The sequence below is a fragment of the Hyalella azteca genome, unplaced genomic scaffold (genome assembly GCF_000764305.2).
Source record: "Hyalella azteca isolate HAZT.00-mixed unplaced genomic scaffold, Hazt_2.0.2 contig12056, whole genome shotgun sequence".
In the NCBI taxonomy this organism is placed as follows: domain Eukaryota; kingdom Metazoa; phylum Arthropoda; class Malacostraca; order Amphipoda; family Hyalellidae; genus Hyalella; species Hyalella azteca.
This window is the reverse complement of record NW_025942024.1, coordinates 9,654-30,063: the sequence shown is the minus strand read 5'-3', so window position 1 is coordinate 30,063 and position 20,410 is coordinate 9,654. Positions and strand designations below refer to the sequence as shown.

Below are 20,410 nucleotides of genomic sequence, written 5' to 3'. Positions count from 1 at the left end.
GTTCATTCACAACATATATATTATCTTCTGCTCTTCTGTCGTATCTAAAACCATTTGTCTCTTCACCAAACACTCTTTCGTTCCTAATACATCTTAGCATCCGCTCATTCATAACATACTACTTTTAATGCACTACTTGCGAATGGTGCCTTGAAATAGAGTGGTAAGAGTGCAGCTTTGTTGTTTACAGCAAATAAGTGGTTGATAAACGTTATTTCATCACTCTGCATTCTTTGTGTAATAGACATAAGCATTAAACTTCTGAATTTGACGCCGCGAAGCTTTCCAAATGTTTCTGATGATATGACAGGAGATATGATTATTGAACATTCTGAAACTAGAAAGAATTTAATTTGTTGCGAACGCAATTGATCAAGAGCCTGATTTTATCATAATGTGAATGCTTTTTTATTTTTATTACACCAGTGATATATGGTGATTTTCCATTATCTTCAGCTCGCAAAATTACGGAATCACTCTATTGCCCGCCGCATTCGTTGAACCATTTATTCGCACATAGAGGGCTCTGGAGGCTAGTAGGAAAACTGAGAGCGCAGCCCTACACCACAAATTTAGCTCGTAAACAAGCCCTAGCGCCAACGCCTACCCTATAATGCAATAACTAAACTCAGCTCACACCCAAGTATCACGGCTGGCAAATCCATAAAACCACGGCTCGAAAAATTCAGTCGCGGCTCGCCAAGTAGATAAATTCCATACTAGGTGTAATGGGGATCGTGGAAGGAGACGGAAACTGTGGAGCACTTGTTGATGGAATGCCCGCCGCCCTCAGCAGCCTGCAGTGGCGCAGCCTCATCCTGGAGGTGATTCTGAATGAGGGACGTGAGATTAACAAAGTGGTGAATGAGAGAACAAGCATTGTCAAGCAAAGAGTGGAATCAGTGGATGGCAATGATTGTGGGTCTGTCTGAGCTCTGAGTCTGAGGGAGCAACTGCGGCTATATATGAGAAAATTGAAGAGATATTTGGAAAATGTGTAGTGTGGAATGTGGGATTATGGTGTGGAGAGAACTCAGACTCAGAGGAGGATGCTCAGGATGATATGAGTGGGATTATGAAGACTGGAGTGGAGGCCAGTCGCCACTCGCCAGTGGAGGGTTAAGAAAAGGTAGGATGGGAACTTGGGAAGACAAAGGTGGCTGTGCCAAATATTTTAGCTTGTTGTTTCTATTTGTTTTTTAGGATGTTGCATGACAAAATGTTTTAATTTTGTAGGATGTCTGTGAATACCGTAATATTAGTGTAGGCTGGCAGAATTTCTTCTCTTAAACAAGTTTTGTTAAAGACCAGAGAATTAGTTTTATTTATTAACTTCTTGTTAATTTTTTCAATAAGTCGTACTAAATTCTTCGTAGGTGTTGGAAGATTGAAAATTAAATTACCGATAGACATTTTTAATATTGAACGACGTTTTTTTTTTAATATTGAAACTAACAAGAAGTTAATAAATAAAACTAATTCTCTGGTCTTTAACAAAACTTGTTTAAGAATACCATAATACCTACATATTAATGGAATTTTTTGTTAACCTTACATACAAGTGTGAACCTTTAACTTGTACAGATAATTGTGCAGCAAACTACGTGTGTGTGGCAATTCATCAGTAATTTTAGTTTAAGTTTTTGAGGCTAGTAAAAGAGCTTTTATACAATATACTACATCATGTAGCCTATCACCAATTTAAAGCTCATGACCGATTGACCAGAGGTCAAAATGCAATGCATGCTGCACGGCTGTAACTTGTACCCAATTACAATTTCCAATAAATAGAATAGAGCAATAATAAACCAAATAAATTTCCTCTTGAATGAATTTATCTTCCTCTGGCTTTTTCATCTCACCCTTAATGGATTAATGCAAACTTTCCCGCCACTTTCATCTCTGCTGTAATGTAATGTTACTTCTACCCCACACTCAGGATGATGTATGTTTTCGGTGAATTTTCCCACGCATTTTCACTTTTTTTAAGCTATTGCTGTGCACAGTTGGCGCAATGTAATGAAAATTGATTATCTTCGCGCACGTGTTTGCGCAATCCCAGCCATCTTTATCTTAGAAGAAATTTTCTCCAAAGTCATATGGCAACACTGAACACCGTCTGTTTACATTTTGTATAACAGCCGCAGTTTACGATTACCGTACCATAAACTGGGGTAACTTAGACTCCCGGGGTAACTTAGACCACTTTTCGTTTTTTTAACAAAAACCCCCAAAACTCAAAAACGATTTGACATAGAAAAATTCTCTCAATGGGCATTAAAGGCCTAGTAATACTGAGGCTACGTAACACAATAGAAAGATTTAAAAAGTTTGCATATCTAATAGGTTAAAAAATTAAAAATGTGACCCATGAAAAAAAGCTATTATTTAAAGCCTGTCAGAGTACCCCCTCCAATTTTTTTATTTTTTGGCAAAATAACTTATTACCGTACGTTCCGTATCCGACAAGGCGGACAACCGGAAGAGTCAGAAGTAACCCGGACATGTCTTACATTTTATTATTGTCAGTTTGACTCGCGTAGTCAATATACTCGCGTATATTGTCGACTAAAATAGTAGAACTATTTTAGCTTTCTAAAGTATGGCGCACGGCGCATCTTTTTACCAACGTAGTACGGCGCACCGCGCAGGTCGTTGAAATGACAAAATAAATTCCCGCGCACCTGGCACATCTTCCTGACCATGGCTTCTACCTGGCTAGGTCTCCATTTTTTCTCTGATTCTCTCCTACTAACCAAATGAACATGTGATATGTCATGCATAACTGATGGCGATTGTAAAGGCCTGACTGTGGAATATCCTTTTTCAGAGTCCTGAGTCACCAGACAGCAGACTCCAATTTGCCAAGTCCATATTGCACATCCTACACTTCCATATGACCTTAACTAAAAGTCAAAGAAGCTTGTATTGAATGTAGATGGAAACGGTCAAATTGCTTCTATTAGGTTTGGGCTGTATCTGAATTTACTGTCTACTGTCAGTACTCTGGGGCATGGTCTGTGGGTTGTCAAGGCCAAACATACATGATTCATGTCAAGTTGCTGCGGTGTTGCCTGCTTTACTTTTTTTTAGGCTTTAACCCAAAACCAACCAACCAAGAAACAAGCAATAGAATAATATAATCATAACTGTAACAATAACAAAGCTCAAAAAATCCACTAATGATTATGGTATAAAAGCTCAAAATATCTAATAGTAATACATTTTATACCAATTCTGAAAATTACCAGTACCTAGGTATATTGCAGTTAAAGAGGCAGAACATTAATATATCAAATAACTGTCCTCATGAACTTTATTTGCCCCTTTTTTTCTTCATTCTAGCCTTTATTCTTATATTGCTCCTACACCTATCATCCTACGACCTACAGGCTACATGACCTTGCTTTTCTATTCTCTGGCCAACAATTTGACATAAACAAATAAATGTGTGATGATGCATGGCAGATAGCAGATATTTATATAAAGGCCTAACTAATGACTGTCTCTTTCAGGGTCACCACATCCCAAATCCTTTTCTCTGATCAGTCTGATTTGATGCAGCAAATAAAACCGTTAGTATATCTGTAGTTGACTCATTTATCTGTTGGAAAGATGACTCAAATTTGTTATGAAAAACTGAAGGAAATTTTTGCTAATCACTGTCATGGGGTTCCTATGCAAAGGTAAGAATTCATGGTTTGCAATTCTTCCTTAATTTCATAAATCTTGCTTGAAGTTGTATTTTTTTTAATTACTTTAGGATCTTTTTTTTAATGATCTTTTTAATTACATTATTCACACTGGCACTGGTGCGCCAGTGCAAAAGATGTCTTTCATCAATGCCACTAAAGCATATTGATATTCTAGGGTGAGAGGTTTCTGTAGACTAGTTCTTCCCTAGGCATTATGCACTCCAAGAAATACCATATGTCTACAAGAAATGTCTAGGCAAGAAATATGTCTACATTCCAAGCTCTAACTGAGCTTTCCTTCCACTTTTTGGAGCCATCAGATTCCTGCTATATGAACTATCTCCTGTCTAATTTATAATAACAAGTTCATGATTAATCTGGAGATTCCAAAGTTATTGGAAAGTATAATTTTTTAGCTTCAGGATTGCAATATTTGGTAGGAAATTTTCAGTCAACTGTGTACTATCTAATGACAAAGAGAGTTGGTTTTGGTTTATTGACCAGCTTAATGACAATGTTTCAATCTACTGTCAAAAAGTTCAACTCTCCCTGCTATGATCATCTTTTTGAAGCTGTTTATATCTTGAATTTTTGGCCATGATTTTAGTTTTTATCCATGAACAAAATTTTAAAACATGACAGTTAATATTCCAACCCCTGTCAGCTTTGCATTATATCTCTAATTTATCTTAAATTGCAACAAAACATTTTGCTTTACATTAGAAGCAATTTTGCATGTTTGCTGTTATAATGCAATCTTTGTGTTTTCTGCAAGAATGCAGCATAACTGTATGCAGTTTTAAGATATCTCACATGGCTGGCAATTTGCAGACAATGGACAAGTACATTATGCAAAAACAAAGAGTATTTGAGTGGGAGGTCAGTAGGCTAGTATCACCAAAACTCCAAGACCATTAACCAAAAAGCTTTATGCTCAGAATTTTTTGGAGGGAGAGTAAAAATAAATTGCAGAACATCAAATTTTGTTGGAATGATGTATTTGTGAGCCACACAATTTTTTATCAAACCAGAATACATGACTTTGAAACCATGAGATTTCAGATTTGATAAAAAAGGTGTCCTTCTTAGAAAAGGTACAAGCCCTGAGAAACACAAGATTTTAGAAAGTAAATATGATTGTTCCAACCCTTACCTATATCTTTTAATAACATGTCTGATATTTTCTTACTTAAAGTTTATATAGAGGATCAGACTTTATAGTTTAAGATTTCAACTTTACTGCTTTTTGAAAATTACATAATTTTTAACTTTGCAATGGCAGTTAAAACATACATGCAATTTTTTTTTTCATTTCAAATGCAGCGCAAGCAGGTTTTGTTATGATGAAGAATTACTATATAAAAATTATATCTGATTCTGCTCTTATTAAAAGGTTATACAGGTACTGCATTTAACAGTCTGTATTGAAATAGTGCCAGGGTGAAAATCTTTGAAAACAGAATTCCAAGCTGCATTATACATTGCATTATTTGAAAATGATTTTGATTGATTGCAAAGAAAACATTATTGTTATTTGTCCCATGTAGTTTGCTTTTTGTTTCTTAGTTGATTGCGAGGTGGAACAGTATATCTTATTTTTTACTTAAACGTGATGTTATTTGATGTTATTGGTGTTGATTCATTTCAATGTCTTTGTAGTGAATTATATAGTTCAATTATGCTTCAGTGAAAAATGTTGATATTTTTGCTGACTGTAGAGACCAATGGGGTGTGAATTCCCCCACTGCTTAATTAAAGTGTAGACCAAAGAGTTTGGCAAGAACTAATAATGTTGTTAATTTTTCAGTCTGCAGCACTGCATGCATCGAATAGCTGAACGTCATCTACTATCACACAATGACCTCCTTCCTCTCAGAGCAATTCATGATTGTTATCAGCCTGAAGAATTACTACAACTTCTGGAAAAATGGGCGTTGCTGTCTCCTTCTAAGTAAGCATAAAATATGAGATGATACGGTAGGTATAACTCTTTTTTTAAATTATATATTCAAACAATGAAACAACTTGTGTTCAATTCACTTTCATGATTTAACTTTATGGTTTCTTTATCAGGACTTGGCATCCCAACTTCATAATTTTTTGATGTTTAGATTTCTTTTATCACATTTGTTGCAAGATCTTACTACTTTTTATTTGATTGTGCCCCCCCCCCCCAACCTTGTAAAATACATGTTTCCTTATTATTTGTTACAGGATTGAGATTTTGAAGCAATTTTATGACAGCCTGCAAGACTATGATGCCAGCATTCATGATTCAATAGAGCATTACCAACAGTCCATCTGTAACACCAGGACTTGCCCTTGCTTGTCATTGCCATCTCTATCCCAACAACAGCAATTTTTACCCAGGCCCTCTTCATCAAGGAATGAATACTCAGATTCTCATGTCAGGCCACAACTTCCTGAATATTACTCAAAGAGTAAGTCCATTGAAATATAATGCATTGAATTCTCTATAGCACGGTACCATGTCACGTTGAACATGTAGGTTTATTGTGTAATTTTATTATTAACTCTACAATAGCATCGGATCTGTTTTTGAAAGAAGCATAGAATTTTTCTTGTACATTCAAATATGTATAAATTCAATAGAATTGAAAGATGAGCGAGTATGAAAATTAGATTGTAGTGCAATATGGTAGATTAAAATACCAATAGCCAGAGCCAAACTTTTGTGTATATCTAAATTACAATACAATTGGCAAGAATACTACATACAGGAGTTGTACAAAATAGGGAAACGCCTGACATTTTTATGTTTAATCGTTTATTGTTGCTGCTATTTAATGACAGGGGGATTTAATCCTTGCACAGATAGTGTTTGTACATTTTTTTGTCTATAACCTATAAATGGCAAACCTCTCTGACTTTCAAAGAGGCCAAATTGTTGGTTCCCGTATGGCAGGTGCTAATGTAATAGAAACTTCCCGATTACTTTAAATTTTCAGAGGCACTGTCTTAAAAGTAATGACAGTTTTTAACGGGAGGGAAAAACGTCCTCAACAAAACACAGGTGTGGCCAAAAGTTGAAGTTGTCTGAGAGAGAATGTCGGTACCTAAATAAAATTGTGAGGGACAATCGAAAGACAACGGCTGTTGAAATTACTACAGACCTCAATGGACACCTACAGAACCCAGTTTCCATATAGACTGTTCGCCGAGAGCTACACAGATCTGGATTCTATGGAAGAGCTGCAATTGGAAAACCTCTGGTTTCAAATACAAATGTTTCAAAGCGTTTAGAGTGGTGTAAAAACATCCAGAATTAGCCTCTCGAGCAGTGGAAAAATGTGATTCTCTCTGACGAATCATCGTTTACATTAGTTCCAATCTATACCCGAGTTTCCGTGTGAAGACAGCCAAAAGAGCCATCTAATACCGACTGCCTCCCAACCACAAAACATGGCGGGGGATCTGTGATGCTATTTCTTGGAAAACCGTCGGACCAATGATTTCTCTTCATGGAGGAACCAACTGTTGTGGTTATTTGAAATTTTGAAGGACCAAGTTCATACAATGGTTCAAGCACTGTTTCCGGAAGGGAACGCCATTTTTCTAGATAATACGTAATGCCTCGGCCCATGCAGCTGGAATTGTTAAAAAATGACACAAGGAACATTTTAATGAAGTTGAACATATCATTTGGCCACTACAATCACCAGACCTGAATATTATACAGCATTTATGATCTATTTTGAGATGCAAGTCAGAAGTCGATTTCCGCCGCCATCGTCTTGAAAAGCTCGGGGAGTTTTAACTGAAGAATGGGTTTTAATTCCTTTGGAAACAATTCACAATTTTTATTTATCAATATTTGGGAGAATTGAGGCTGTAATTGCGGCAAAAGGAGGATCTACACCGTAATATAATATACCTATTTTATGGATTTCTCAGGTATTTCCCTTATTTTGTCTAACCACTGTATTTTTGACTTGATTATTATACTGTATTATTGTTTCCTAGTTCTCATAGAATAGAATAGAAGTGTCGGCATTGAAGAAATAGGCCCATGACCTGTTGCCGATTCTTGAACCTTTCGTCTTTTCGTGACTTGATTCACAGTTAGGGATCCGGCCTTTGGAACCCGATCTTTCCATAACTGACGATTGATTGAGATAGCCACTGGACTTATTGCCTGGTCTGTTAGTTGCTAGGCATTTTAATACTGAACATATGCTCCTGCATAGCTTCGTCTAGTCTGTTCTTGAATGCGTTCATACTCGGAGCGTCAACGATGCTATCAGGGAGGCTGTTCGGTGACTCAAAGCGAGAAGAAATGTTGTCGCATGGATGTGTTACAACGCACGTTTTTTTTAGTTTAAAGACGTGGCCCCTGGTGTTGGTTCTTGTTTCAAAATCTAGTAAGCCTTTTGCGACCTTGTATAAGCCATGAGTATACTTGTATGCTTCAACGAGTTCCCCACGCAGACGTCGATAACTGAAGCTTGGAAGCTTCTTAATCTTTTATCTTTCCTCATAGGACTTGCCTTTCAAGTCCGGAATTATCTTTGTTGCACGTCTTTGAACACTCTCGACAAAATTTTTGTCCTTTTCAAGTTTCGGTGACCACATGACGTTTCCAAACTCTCGGTTCGGGCGCACGACAGCAAGTAACAATTGCTTCATCGCTTCTGCATCTAGGAAATTGAATGAGTGTCTGATCAGTCCAAGTCGCTTATTTTCTTTATTAACTTACCCCAGTTTATACCCCAGTTCATGAATCCTTCCATGTGTCATTTTTTTATTTGAAATAGATTTACATTAATCATTCCGTTTTATAGAACTTACCTATTTTTTAATCACTTATTGTCTGATATTCGGGCAACCTCTGATTTCATTATGTAGTTTATTATCAGATTTTACATATTCTAATCATATATTTGCTTGCAGTTGTTGATTACCTGAGCGAGGAGCTAGGACGCCGATGGCTGGATGTTGGCAGACGATTGCCTGGCATGAGGAATTTTGTCAGGGATCTCCAAGACGACGCAAAACTCAACACAAAGACTAAAATAATCACAGTGAGTCATCATGCCTAATAATGTTTTGATCGATTGATACTTAGTCAATTAATTGACTAAATGATAGGAAAACTTAGGGAGCGCAGCCCTGCACCACAAATTTAGCTCGTAAACAAGCCCTAGCGCCAACGCCTACCCTATAATGCAATAACTAAACTCAGCTCACACCCAAGAAGCTGTACGTAACTGAGTCATCTCCCCACGGCCCACATCAACTTTAAGCAACATCTACCTCACTGGCTCACTCCACAGCCTGCTGGCTGCTGAATCAAATAGTCAATTGTCAACAGGTCCTACTCCACAAAATTTTACCCCATACTATCACTTCTAGATATTGAATTGTGGGCAAGGGCTATCCTGGCTATGTAGGGGTCTATACCGCCATTACTGCGTCCTGGAAAACTTGGTCGTGGGGCCGCATTAGACTGGTCTTCAGAGTTCAGAGGCCCCGCAAATTTGAAAAAAAGAGGCTACCTAGTAAGGAGTAAGAAAAAAAGCAATAATTAAATAAAAATAATTGTATAATCAATAATTTAATAGAATACAAATAATCATTCATAGCCTAGGTCGTACCTTAACTAAAAAGGTGTAATGCTAGTCTGGAAAAGTCCTATTTTTGTCTGAAATATCGCGGCTCTAATATCATATAATTTCAGTAGGTATGAAATCTCGTGGCTCGAATGTCATTGACTAAATGATAGGAAAACTTAGGGAGCGCAGCCCTGCACCACAAATTTAGCTCGTAAACAAGCCCTAGCGCCAACGCCTACCCTATAATGCAAAAACTAAACTCAGCTCACACCCAAGAAGCTGTACGTAACTGAGTCATCTCCCCAAACCAACTTTAAGCAACACCTACCTGACTCCACAGCCTGCTGAATAAAATAGTCAATTGTCAACAGGTCCTACTCCACAGAATTTTACCCCATACTATCACTTCTTACACACGCCGTAAGCCTTACTGGCCGCAGACCACGCCGGATCACCGTAAACCTGCTCTGCTATTTGCAGGACTGGCGTAATCCCGCCGCACTCCACGGGCAGAAGAGCAAACCGCCGTCCCTATAACGCCATGCCCCGGCTCTCCCCCTTCGCAGCCATAAGGCTTTCTTCAATTGCTGATCAGTTGTGCGCCAGGTTAGGTTAGGTTAGGTTTGGTTGGGTTAAGTTAGGTTAGGTTAGGTCCCTCCATCGCGCCCGGCGCATTACTGATCGGGCAAAGAGAAAAGCCTTCTGCTGGCTGCGCAGGGGGAGAGCCGGGGCATGGCGTTATAGGGACGGCGGTTTGCGCTTTAGCCTGTGTAGTAGAGCGCCATGAAGCAGTGGCTGTGAAGTAAAGGCGCTGTTATGTCGGGCGCTTATTTTCAAAAGCCGCGAATACGCCAGGCTGTGTTTAATACATGCACGCAACAGTTTGGCTATTTGCCCATGGCTGTTGCTTCGGTGGCTTGATGTCAGTTGGCTGATTGATTCATATCTAGGAAAGGAAATGACACCTATGGCGTTAGGCACTTAATCACACAGGCTAATATGCTCTCTAGCGTGATTACGAGCGGAAAGGAATAGATATTGAATTGTGGGCAAGGGCTATGTAGGGGTCTATACTGCGTCCCGAAAACTTATGCTATTCATGCTACGGTTGGTTATTGTACATGATTTTGGTGTCAAACATCAGTGTGGCGAATAATTAATTGTGTTTCAGATGCTGGAAGAGCTGTATGGCAGCACTGGGTCAAGTGCCACAACCGTCCTGCTGGAAGCATTGTCAGCTTGCCGCTTAAACCGCCTCTGCGACGAGCTTCTATGTTTGCTCCCGTCATGAGATGGCTTATTTCTAGCTTTCTTTTCAGGAGTTACTTCCGTTATCCGCAGATTATCGTATTATTCATGAAGTATTTGAATGAAATAGGCTAGACTGTTCTTCCTAGTCTTGCATGAAGTTTAGTTTGACTATTACTCAAAAAGGTTTTGTTTTATACCAAACTCTAGCATTGCGCAACCGTTACCATTAGTTGTCTTCTAAAGAATCTTCTTAATATGGATCTTGATGTGGGAACAGTGCTTGGAAATTTTAATTTTGTCTTTTAGTTAATATTAAACAAACTTGGAGTAACTGGCCTTTATAATGGAAGGCAAACAAATATTGGTAAAATCGTCATCAAGGTATCCAGAAAACACCTAACAATCGTTTATTCAGACCTTGAATGAAGAGCACGGCATGACTGGCAAGTATGCACACTGGTGTTAAAATGTCATTCTGTACCGTGTCTGTGTGAGTCCTCCATATTTATAACGTGACGACCTTGTTGTGTACGTTCCAACGTTTCCATGTACCTCAAATTTTCATGATTTGATCTGTCAGAGTGATTATACTTGTTATTAATAACACACACTTGGTATGTGAGCTACAGAGATGCATCCTAAATGACACGCATGGTCGCATTATCTTGTGCATTATAGATTTAATTTGAATAACAGATAAGATGTAAATAATTACCCAGATGTATTTTACTACATAGTTATTAAAAATGAGAACTATATATATAGCCGTACATGTACCACAACGATAGTATACTTTTTCCTGAATAACCTTATTCGAATTTCAAGTAACACTTAATATAAAAACAAATGGGAATCTCTTTTGAATTATAACTAAGAAATAATGTCTTTAATCTATGTATATAATGATTGCATCATGTCGAAGTATAAACATAGTTTCTTGCAAATTTACGCAAGTATAGACCGTTTCATTCCCTTTTTAGCGCATTTTCTCATTTATGGAAAAAATGCACTATTGTGCTCGCCATGTCCGTCCGTCTGTCTGTCTGTCCCTCTGTCCGTCCGTCTGTCCGTGACCTCAAGTTTTCGTCGACGAGAAAATGCGCTCTCTGTCACTCACTGCAGTGAGTACTGAGTTATATATATATATATATTTTTTTTTTGTCTGCGTAGCAAATCAAGGAAAGTTGCCTCCTGTTTTGATGTCACTCATTACCGTTCTCTATATCATTTCTATCCTAACTCGGCTAACAGACGATATAAAATTAAGTTTTTGCTATTGTATGACTAATTCATAATAACTATTATCACAACTTAGGTTTTAAACCTATAAATGTTTCAAATTTAGCTTAAATTTTTCGTCCGCAAATTGCGTCAAAAAGCCTGGATCTTGGAAGATCACGAGGGCCGACGGTTGCATTGCCCCGCAACATTACGTCTTCATATCCTGCAAAATGGTATTCATTATTTCATTATTATGCAAGTTATTTCATTTATCTAACCTAAAGTACATATTGAAAAAGAGAAATGTGCATATTTCGTTTCATTAGTTCCGTTGTATAATTTCTACTTATAAGAGATCTCATTACCATAAACGAGGCAATTTTCTAGATTTTTTTCGAGTGGTGCAATGTCAGATTATAATGTCATAATTGAGCGTGAGAAACATAAATACTGTTGATGTCCAAGTCATTACATGAATTGTGGTAGAAGTACTAGCATCTAAGTAGCTTCGATAAAATTTAACAGTGAGTTGTCATGAAGTTTATTGGATAAATATGGTTTGAATTAATCTGATTCCTCAAATGAAGACTCATACCTTATTTTTAGCATCTGTTCATCAGAAGCTGATCATATTTGGAGAAAGCTTCGTCGATGTCCACATAACAGCCTTGCAAGTGCCTGTTCAACAAAAATTTTCACCTCTTTACTTTGTATGGGAAATTGGAAGTATTTATATCATTCGTTTGCTTGAAGTCCTAATTCGTCAAGGATTCAAACAGAATATAAATTTCGTATGAATTCACCGTATATGAACATATAATATAGTAACTATATACACAAGAACCAGCTTCTGTTTCCTTGCCTCTCAACTTTGGAAGGGTCATAGGCAGAGCGAGCGTGCAAGATCCGGCGGTTGTTGAAGGCCACGAGATCTCCAGGTACCATATTGAACTCCAAGCCTGCTGACGCCTCATTCAACTTTTGCGAGAACAACTGCAGCGAAAAGGATACGAAGAAGATTAGCCTTTGCATGATTTCTAAATAAATTTTTCAGTAGCAAATTTTCTCAGCTGTGCTCCTGAGGTTGTATGTGATGACTGAATGCAAAATTGCAGCGCGGATCGGGAATGAAATTTTGAGAAGCGTCCCGATACCAATTTATGGGAGCATATTTGATTCAGTTGTCATGAGGTGGTAAACCGCGAGACACGAGACAATAACCACTTTGAAAATTATTTTTAACCTCAACACCTACATGACTTAACAGGAGATGAAACAAGCTATGTTATACCATTCAAAATGATGAAAAACGTGATTCAACGATACAAAAATCGACAATAATCCTTGAGTCATGACGGTAAAATTTATGTATATGAACATATATACCCACATCTTGTTTTTGAGTGACGATAGATTGAAGTAAAAATTTTCTGTCCATCTCAAAATCTGATCCTAATAATTGAAAAGCGAATAAATAAATAATGGGCTACCACTACCGTTCCAAAATATTTGTTAGCTTCGTGGACTGACTTTGTAGGCGTGGTAGAAGGGAGTTACGACGTGAGTGGGAGCCTGCAGAGGCTGCATCGTACGGTTGTTGTAGTGAATTTCGGTTATGTCGCCGTCACTGTTGGTGCAAATCACGGGCCAGATAGCCGAGTACCGCATGCCGGAGTTCTTGATGGAGAATCTACAAGGGGGATGCTTTGTTTGATGCGCTTAAAAAACGGCTATGAGCAAAATCGACTAACAGTGGCAGTGGGCAGTACGCCAAATTTGCCTGCGAACGAGTCAAAATTTGAGAGAGTGCGAGGATTGAGAGGTCGAAACAATTTCACGATATATGAATTTCATGAATAAAATTGCTTCTTTTCCATATAGTCGTAATTTGCAACAATTACCGGATGGGAGTGGAAGTGAGGACGTGGAAGGCCGTGGGCTCGTTTTCTTCCATCCACCTCGCCGCTCTGAACCCGTCAACGAACATGGAGCGTCCACCGAAGTCATTCTCTTTGTCGGAATTATTTGCCTGGAAACCAAATATCGGAAAAAAATATGAAAGCATTTTCCTATTTATCGCCAAAAAACAAGCCTAAAATATTGCAGCATTCCTCGGAGTATATTGATAAATGCTCTATAACCGAAACTACGTGCAGACCTTGAGGCAATGCAGCAGTTGCATTCCAGGCGATTTTTCCCTGTAGTTCATGTCAGTATGATAGGCAAGAGCCATGCCAGTGAAGGCCAAGTGTGCCCCGTCCTTAGCTTCGTTGATGACGTCAAATATTTGTCCGTACTGCGTCTCCTTGACGTACGCAAAACGCTTCACTACGCCGATGATCTGCTCCGAAAGTGCCGGAACACCGCGCAAAAGCGCTATTCCGTACTGTGACATAGAGGTTTAAGTTCAAAATTATGCCGCTCTTATGGACACACAAGAGGAAATATCAAATTATTCCTAATTTTTTTATTAGGAACTCCTGATCTCCGACAAATTTTATGTAGATATTTTTTAAAGCGTAGATTCACTGTTAAAACTCGGCATAAATTACCTCACACAATAGTGCACATGTATCAGATGAACACAGCTACCTTATGGAACATATCCAGCCAAGTGAAGAGACCTTCCTCACTGTTCTTGAACTCATTATAGGAAAGCTCGGGCAGATTCTTCCAAATGTCAGTGCGATCCCAGAGTTCCGGCTCCGAGCGGACAGGAAGGCCTTCTTTTTCGGCATTGTCCATTTCGAAAGCATTGTGCATGAAAGATTGGCCGTATTTGAAGAGCCTGAATACAAAAAGAAACTCACTCGCCAGTCGAATTTTGATCGTCCTTTCAACGTCGCAATGATCGGGAAATATACAACTTTCAGTACGCTTGAAAGATCATTACAACCTGAATGATAGAAAAAGCGCACTAGTTCCATTTTATATTCTATAACTTTCAGCAATAACTGCTCGATTTAATTTTGTTTCTACACAAAAGCTTTCTTACTTAAAAAACATCCGTCTTTGTTATTAAAACAATAAAAATTTGACCTAACATCTGTTTTTGCAAATGTCATTAGATTTTTAACCAAATCTCTTTTTTACCAAATCTCTTTTTTACCAAATATCTTTTTAACCAAATCTCTTAACCAAAACCAAATCTTTTAACCAGATCTCTTTTAACCAAATCTTAACCAAATCTCTTTTTACCAAATGTGTTTTACCATTTAGGATCGAAAACAGAAGTGTGAAGTTCGTCATCGTTCCAGACGATCTCAAGAGAGCCTGCTTCATTGATGGACACAGTTTTTGGCCGAATATTGACGTCCAGAGCAGGAGTGTTTAAAAGCTTCTGTTGCGAGCTCGGGTCCATACAAGCGCGACACTTGCAGTTGTCGCGCAACTTCACGACAGAAAAAATCTTGCGTTGGTTGCATGACATCATGTAGCATTCACTCGGGAAAAATGTCACCTTAGGAGCTCATTTGGTTCATGATTCACAAATATGGTGAATCATGAAATAAATGTCTACCAAAAAAATAAAATTGTTATCAAACGGTTCAAGCTCACATGAAAGGAAAAGGTTAATAGTTCACGAGATTATCAGCAAAAGACACCCACTAACCCAGATGTACTTGAAGTCAGCCGTTGTGTGGTCATCGTAGATAACTTTAGCGGTGAGATGCTGGCCCGGAAGCGCTGATACTATGGCTGGCACTTTGTCTTTGTTGGCGTTTCGTTGGACGTATTCCGCTGCTACAGTGGCCGTGCCTACATGCAAATGAGGAAAGCAGAGCTCTTATGCATGAGAAAATCAGCACATATGTTGTTACAAACAGTTATACAAAGGAAATAAGAAGTAATTATAAAAATATGGACACATGTATATAAAGATGCTCAGAGACATATGGTTAAAATAATAATGCGATACATACGCAGAGAGCAAAACAGCTAAAAATTAGTTCACAACACAAAAAGTACGCAAAAACAATGCTCAGCGAGGCACTTAAGGTAAAACATCGAATAAATTTCGTTCCTATAAACTGATCCTATTCTGAAATATTAAATATTTTTCTCCGACCTGCCTTCAATATTCCAGATTTCCTTAAATTCATTCACTTATGAAATTAATTAACCGGATTCAATTTTCGAATGAGAACCGCTAATGAAACTAACCGAATTATTTCAAACTAAATAATTATCTTGATATTGCATCGATACATTCGCTTCATATACATCAGACCTGTACACATGTCCTCAAGAATACAGCGCTCGTAATCTCAAGTACTAAGATTATGCAAGCATGGATGGGGAACTCGAGGAAAACAGTGGCGCAAACTATTGCTTAACAAACACTGGGGTCAATTCATTACGATGGTTCGTCGTAACATTTTTTAGATCATTTTTCTCTTTGAGAAATAAAGTTTTTCAATATCTACCATTCTAATGCAGCATTACTTTGTAAAATTCACAACATAAACAGCGTCGAAAATGCGCCTCATTTGTTCAGAAGGCTCTGGTGACCGAACCCTTTAAGAAAACACCAAATTGTTTTTACTGTGAAGCATTATGGTTAGCTAAGCAACTCTGTGCAGCTTATCAGAATTAACAACTATCACTTCTAACCTCGACCTGCCTGTAAAGGGCAACGTACAATGACCCTTTGTGAGGTCACAGGGAGCAAACGTTGCCAATGGATTGTCAAACTTGCAGAAAAATTACATGGCCGAACCACTGATTTAAATTCGTAGGTACATGATCACGTAATAGACAAATTATGGATAAAGACAAATTTTCTTATTTTTTCAAAACAATTATATTTAATTGAAATTAGCTCGTTTTTTTTATGAAGCCGAGGTTACCTCAAGTTGTTTATATCGTTCGGAGTCTGGCAAGAATCTCTAACTTTCCGCAAATCAGACTCCTTAAAAAAAAAAACTAGGAAATCTCAGCGTCATTAGATAATTTTTACCATGCTAAAAAAGCATAAATACAAGAATAACACAAAGATGAAATAATCGAAGAAAAAAACTAACAAAATGATGGGCATTTGATGTATCCTGTAATTTGTTTCGCCTTACGAGTTGAAAGGTAAATAAATAATTGCAAAATTTATTAACCTGAACCTGAAAATTTCTAACATGAACGCCTAATTTAGACCCTCAGTCGCCAGCCCACCTCTGTAGTACTGCAGGCTTCGCGTCTGTTGTAGCGGCGAGGGCTGCAGCGATGCCACTCGCTGTCCGTGGGCAGGGGCGCTGTTGAAAGCTGTTACAGTTATGGGTTTACGTAACAACTGCAGCAATGGCCGCCGTAAAGACGTTGAGCCAGGATGAGCCATTTTTCTGAACTGGAATAGAAGGTTTAGATAGTAAATTTGTTTTGTTATCACTCGAAACCCATCCAGAGCTACCAAGAATTCATCAATATTTTGGTATGATCCCATATTATCATTCAAGTTTTCCTAAAATTTTAAATTAATCAATTCTCGAATTACTATAAATTTCACTTCTTTACGGAGTTTTCGATCAGCTGTTTGGGTCTGAAATATCTAATACTTTTCGATAGAAAATTACCTACTTCTTGACATAAAATGTCATTGCTCAATGTTTAAATCTGTGACTGGCCATAAAAACTTCAAAATTGCAGCGTAAATATATGATTTCGAAATAATGCCTTAAACAGGTGCATTATACCCGACGACCTCTCAACTATCGCGTATAGAAGTGGATTTAGCTGCTCATAACCGGCTGGCGCAAACTGCAGGCAAGCAAGAGTGGATGCCTCGAGACAGACATTACAGTGAGCAAAATTTACACCAAACAGAAGTATTGTGTATTGATAACAAAAAACTCTATATGAGAACCTACTGCTTCAGCTTTATAACAGACGCGCAATATATTAGATAAACCTTAGGAAACGGTAACTCACGCACGTATCTAGACGACTATATTGTTGAAAATAAATGTAGAAACTTAAAAAAAATGAAATCTCTTTCCGATAATTTAGAATCAGCTTAAGATATCTATATCGTTCTTAGTTTGAATCAGACAATATTTCGAAAATGTTCTTAATTCCAAATGATGTTAGAAAATAATTCTCATCCACAAACGAACGAGTACGTCGCTTTAGTTTAGTGGAATAACGAAAACCTGAACATCGACATCAAAAGGATGTCAAGGTGACACAGCTTCTTTCATAAGAATCTCAATGCATCAGAACTGACAAAACTGTTTTGCTTTGACAGCGCTCAAGGCATCTCGGAGGCAAAAAAGTATTTATGATTCTGTTTGAGCAGTTTTGCAGTCAGAGTCATATCCAAGAATCCGAATGCTGTGACGTTGTCTTTTGCGTAGTAAAAGCAGAGTCCTTTACCGGCATGTTGAGGCAACCGCATATAAAATTTAATCAAGCGTAAATGTGTAATTTTTCGGAGCCCCTTAGCTCCTATCATTGCTGAGAATAAAAATTATTCCAACATCACATATACAGCCAGTGCAGAGATTTAAATGCACTGTGTCGAAGCAATATGCATGTCTTTAAAAAGAACGGGTTCTACGGTAATTTGACTTTGCAGAAATAACGCTACAGGACGCACGCATGAAAATTTCCAAGAAGCCTCAGCATCCTTAACATTTATTCAAGGAACTATATAAAACCTTGTCATGCAGGTTTTTCTTAGTGGGAAATTGACTCGGCATGCCCAGGTCCCGAGCGATAGCTCCTTTGAACGATCCACTTGGCAACAGAATTTTTAGCAATGTGCTTAATAATCTACGTTTTATAGAGAACATTTTATGAGTGGTACCTTGTTACTTGTTGAATCGATTTAAAATTAGGAACGTCTCACAATTCCGACATAATTCTCTTGCTCTCATCGTCTTGGTTTAAATATAATTTATGCGCAGATGCGAATTCTACTTCATTTTAATTATATGAATAATTCTAAACAAGCAGGCGTTCCACGTACACAGGAAATGATCGTTTATGAGCGTTTACAAAATTAGCATTAGTAAGTGCATGTACCTATTAGTATTAATAGCAGTTAGGGATAACTAAGTTGGACGATAATTTCCTTAATACAAAACGAATTACACAGTTACAAGTTTTTCATCAAAAAATTCACAGTAATGACTTTTCAAACTCCTAATATCCCCTGAAAATAAAATATTAACGAACTTATCCCGAAGTCAGAAATGTTTTACGTTGCGAAGACGGAAGGGACCATGAAGGGAATTTACCACACAACTTTCACTTCAGGAAACTCAAAGCATATCGGTCAATAGGTAAATCATAGCCTACATAATGAGTTGAATTACCAAATCTATTATCAATTTTCCTATTAATATACTAGCTGCTTGGTCGCGTTTATTACTTTTAAATGCCAAAATCGCTCTGGATTTTCACCGGTAACAAAGATTAGCAATATTTCCTTCTTTGCAGATATAAAAGGCGAAACAGCATTCGAATATAGTTTACGCAACAGCCAAAAAACATTTAGAAAAACAAGAAGCACAACTTACCCTCGCAATTAAAGTTTAATTCGCTAGCGACAGAGGGTCTGATACTACGACGTAAAGCTGCAGGAAAGGTAACACTCACCCCAATGCGTCTAGAGTGACACTGACTCCTGTCGCCTGGTGCATCAGCTGGACAGGCAACTGGCAAACGCAGAAACTGGTAACTTAGAGGCACTTCATCAATATCATGGACCAAAGAGCAAAGACGTTATTATATTAAAAAAAAGATTCAAAAGTACTCATGCTCATTCGTATTTAATTATACATTCGTTCTAAGATGAAAAGCGAATTGAAACATTGAGCTCAATGAGATCGGTGCATACCTTCTAGGGATGCCGTAAAACGAATAATATAATCAAATAAAGAAGCAACATCCCTCTCTATCTAGTGGTACGTGACTTATTTCTTCTTATCAAATTGATGTACGACCAAGGTGCATTGCACTTATCAACAACGAGTTGAGATGCTTCACGAGTGCATAGAATCCTGGAAAAAAAACAGGCAGCTGTCAACCATTATTTAGCTTTGCCGAAATCAAGCGCAAACTCTAGCGTCTAGCGTAACCGACCAGGGGTCGTATTATCAAAACTTCGTAAGTACGCAAAATCGACTTACAAGTGGCGTAAGTGCTGACTTGATGACGTAACTCTAGAGGTGGTATTATCGAAACATTTGCGCGGGAAGATACGTAACGTAACTGTACGCCTGCTCGGAGATGTCGTAGGTGGAGTTCCGCACAAGTTTAGAGTGTCTGCTGAAGCGATAGGAAGGAAACTATTGATTTACTAGCAAGTAGCAACACCTTGACTTGTGATAGAACTTTGTCAATAATCCGACAGCGCGGATTATACACGCATAGAATGATGGCTCTACTTGTGATGGCTCAACTACTTGATCGTGCAACATTAGCACGATCAAAATATGTGATCGTGCTAAACAGTGCTATTGGAAAAAAATTCAATTCATTTTTTCAAAAATTCAATTCGTTCATTCCTTCTAGTCGATACTTTATATCTCTGCCAACCATAATTTTTAGCTCCGTACACAGATTTCTTCTTCAACTCACGCTGTTTATTAAAAAGAGTTCACAACTATATTAGAACGGCTTTTTCTGGGCCAACAAGGAGCAATACCGACAGACAGCATTCGATAGTCGATACCA

The 20,410-nt window shown here is 38.0% G+C and overlaps 2 protein-coding genes across 2 annotated transcripts; one reads left to right on the top strand and one right to left on the bottom strand.

The window, feature by feature from the left end:
- The first annotated feature begins 3,482 nt into the window (after positions 1 to 3,482).
- On the top strand, positions 3,483 to 11,091 carry LOC108673583. Its single transcript, XM_018161435.2, has 5 exons — positions 3,483 to 3,686; positions 5,503 to 5,646; positions 5,910 to 6,136; positions 8,607 to 8,737; positions 10,440 to 11,091. The coding sequence occupies exons 1-5, from the start codon at positions 3,616 to 3,618 to the stop codon at positions 10,557 to 10,559; spliced, it is 693 nt and encodes a 230-aa protein (XP_018016924.1). The 5' UTR covers positions 3,483 to 3,615; the 3' UTR covers positions 10,560 to 11,091.
- A 560-nt stretch (positions 11,092 to 11,651) lies between these two features.
- Positions 11,652 to 19,619, bottom strand: LOC108673585 (gamma-butyrobetaine dioxygenase). Its single transcript, XM_018161439.2, has 12 exons — positions 19,572 to 19,619; positions 19,331 to 19,389; positions 16,907 to 17,078; positions 15,354 to 15,499; positions 14,953 to 15,131; positions 14,333 to 14,528; positions 13,899 to 14,126; positions 13,642 to 13,769; positions 13,271 to 13,430; positions 12,603 to 12,733; positions 12,336 to 12,418; positions 11,652 to 11,963 (listed from the first exon to the last, which is right to left on the bottom strand). Exons 3-11 carry the CDS (start codon positions 17,067 to 17,069, stop codon positions 12,343 to 12,345), a joined length of 1,407 nt encoding a protein of 468 aa, XP_018016928.1. The 5' UTR covers positions 17,070 to 17,078; positions 19,331 to 19,389; positions 19,572 to 19,619; the 3' UTR covers positions 11,652 to 11,963; positions 12,336 to 12,342.
- Between the last annotated feature and the right edge of the window lie 791 nt (positions 19,620 to 20,410).

What these genes read in the sequence shown, in the direction of transcription:
- LOC108673583 (XM_018161435.2), top strand. Translation starts at nt 3,616, where the DNA reads ATGACTCAAATTTGTTATGAAAAACTGAAGGAAATTTTTGCTAATCAC. An exon ending in GCGTTGCTGTCTCCTTCTAA is followed by an intron (nt 5,647 to 5,909) that starts GTAAGCATAAAA and finishes TATTTGTTACAG; the next exon opens with GATTGAGATTTTGAAGCAAT. An exon ending in CAAAGACTAAAATAATCACA is followed by an intron (nt 8,738 to 10,439) that starts GTGAGTCATCAT and finishes ATTGTGTTTCAG; the next exon opens with ATGCTGGAAGAGCTGTATGG.
- LOC108673585 (XM_018161439.2), bottom strand. Translation starts at nt 17,069, where the DNA reads ATGGCTCATCCTGGCTCAACGTCTTTACGGCGGCCATTGCTGCAGTTG. An exon ending in CTGACTTCAAGTACATCTGG is followed by an intron (nt 15,132 to 15,353) that starts GTTAGTGGGTGT and finishes TCTGTCGTGAAG; the next exon opens with TTGCGCGACAACTGCAAGTG. An exon ending in CCTTCTACCACGCCTACAAA is followed by an intron (nt 12,734 to 13,270) that starts GTCAGTCCACGA and finishes TTTTCGCTGCAG; the next exon opens with TTGTTCTCGCAAAAGTTGAA.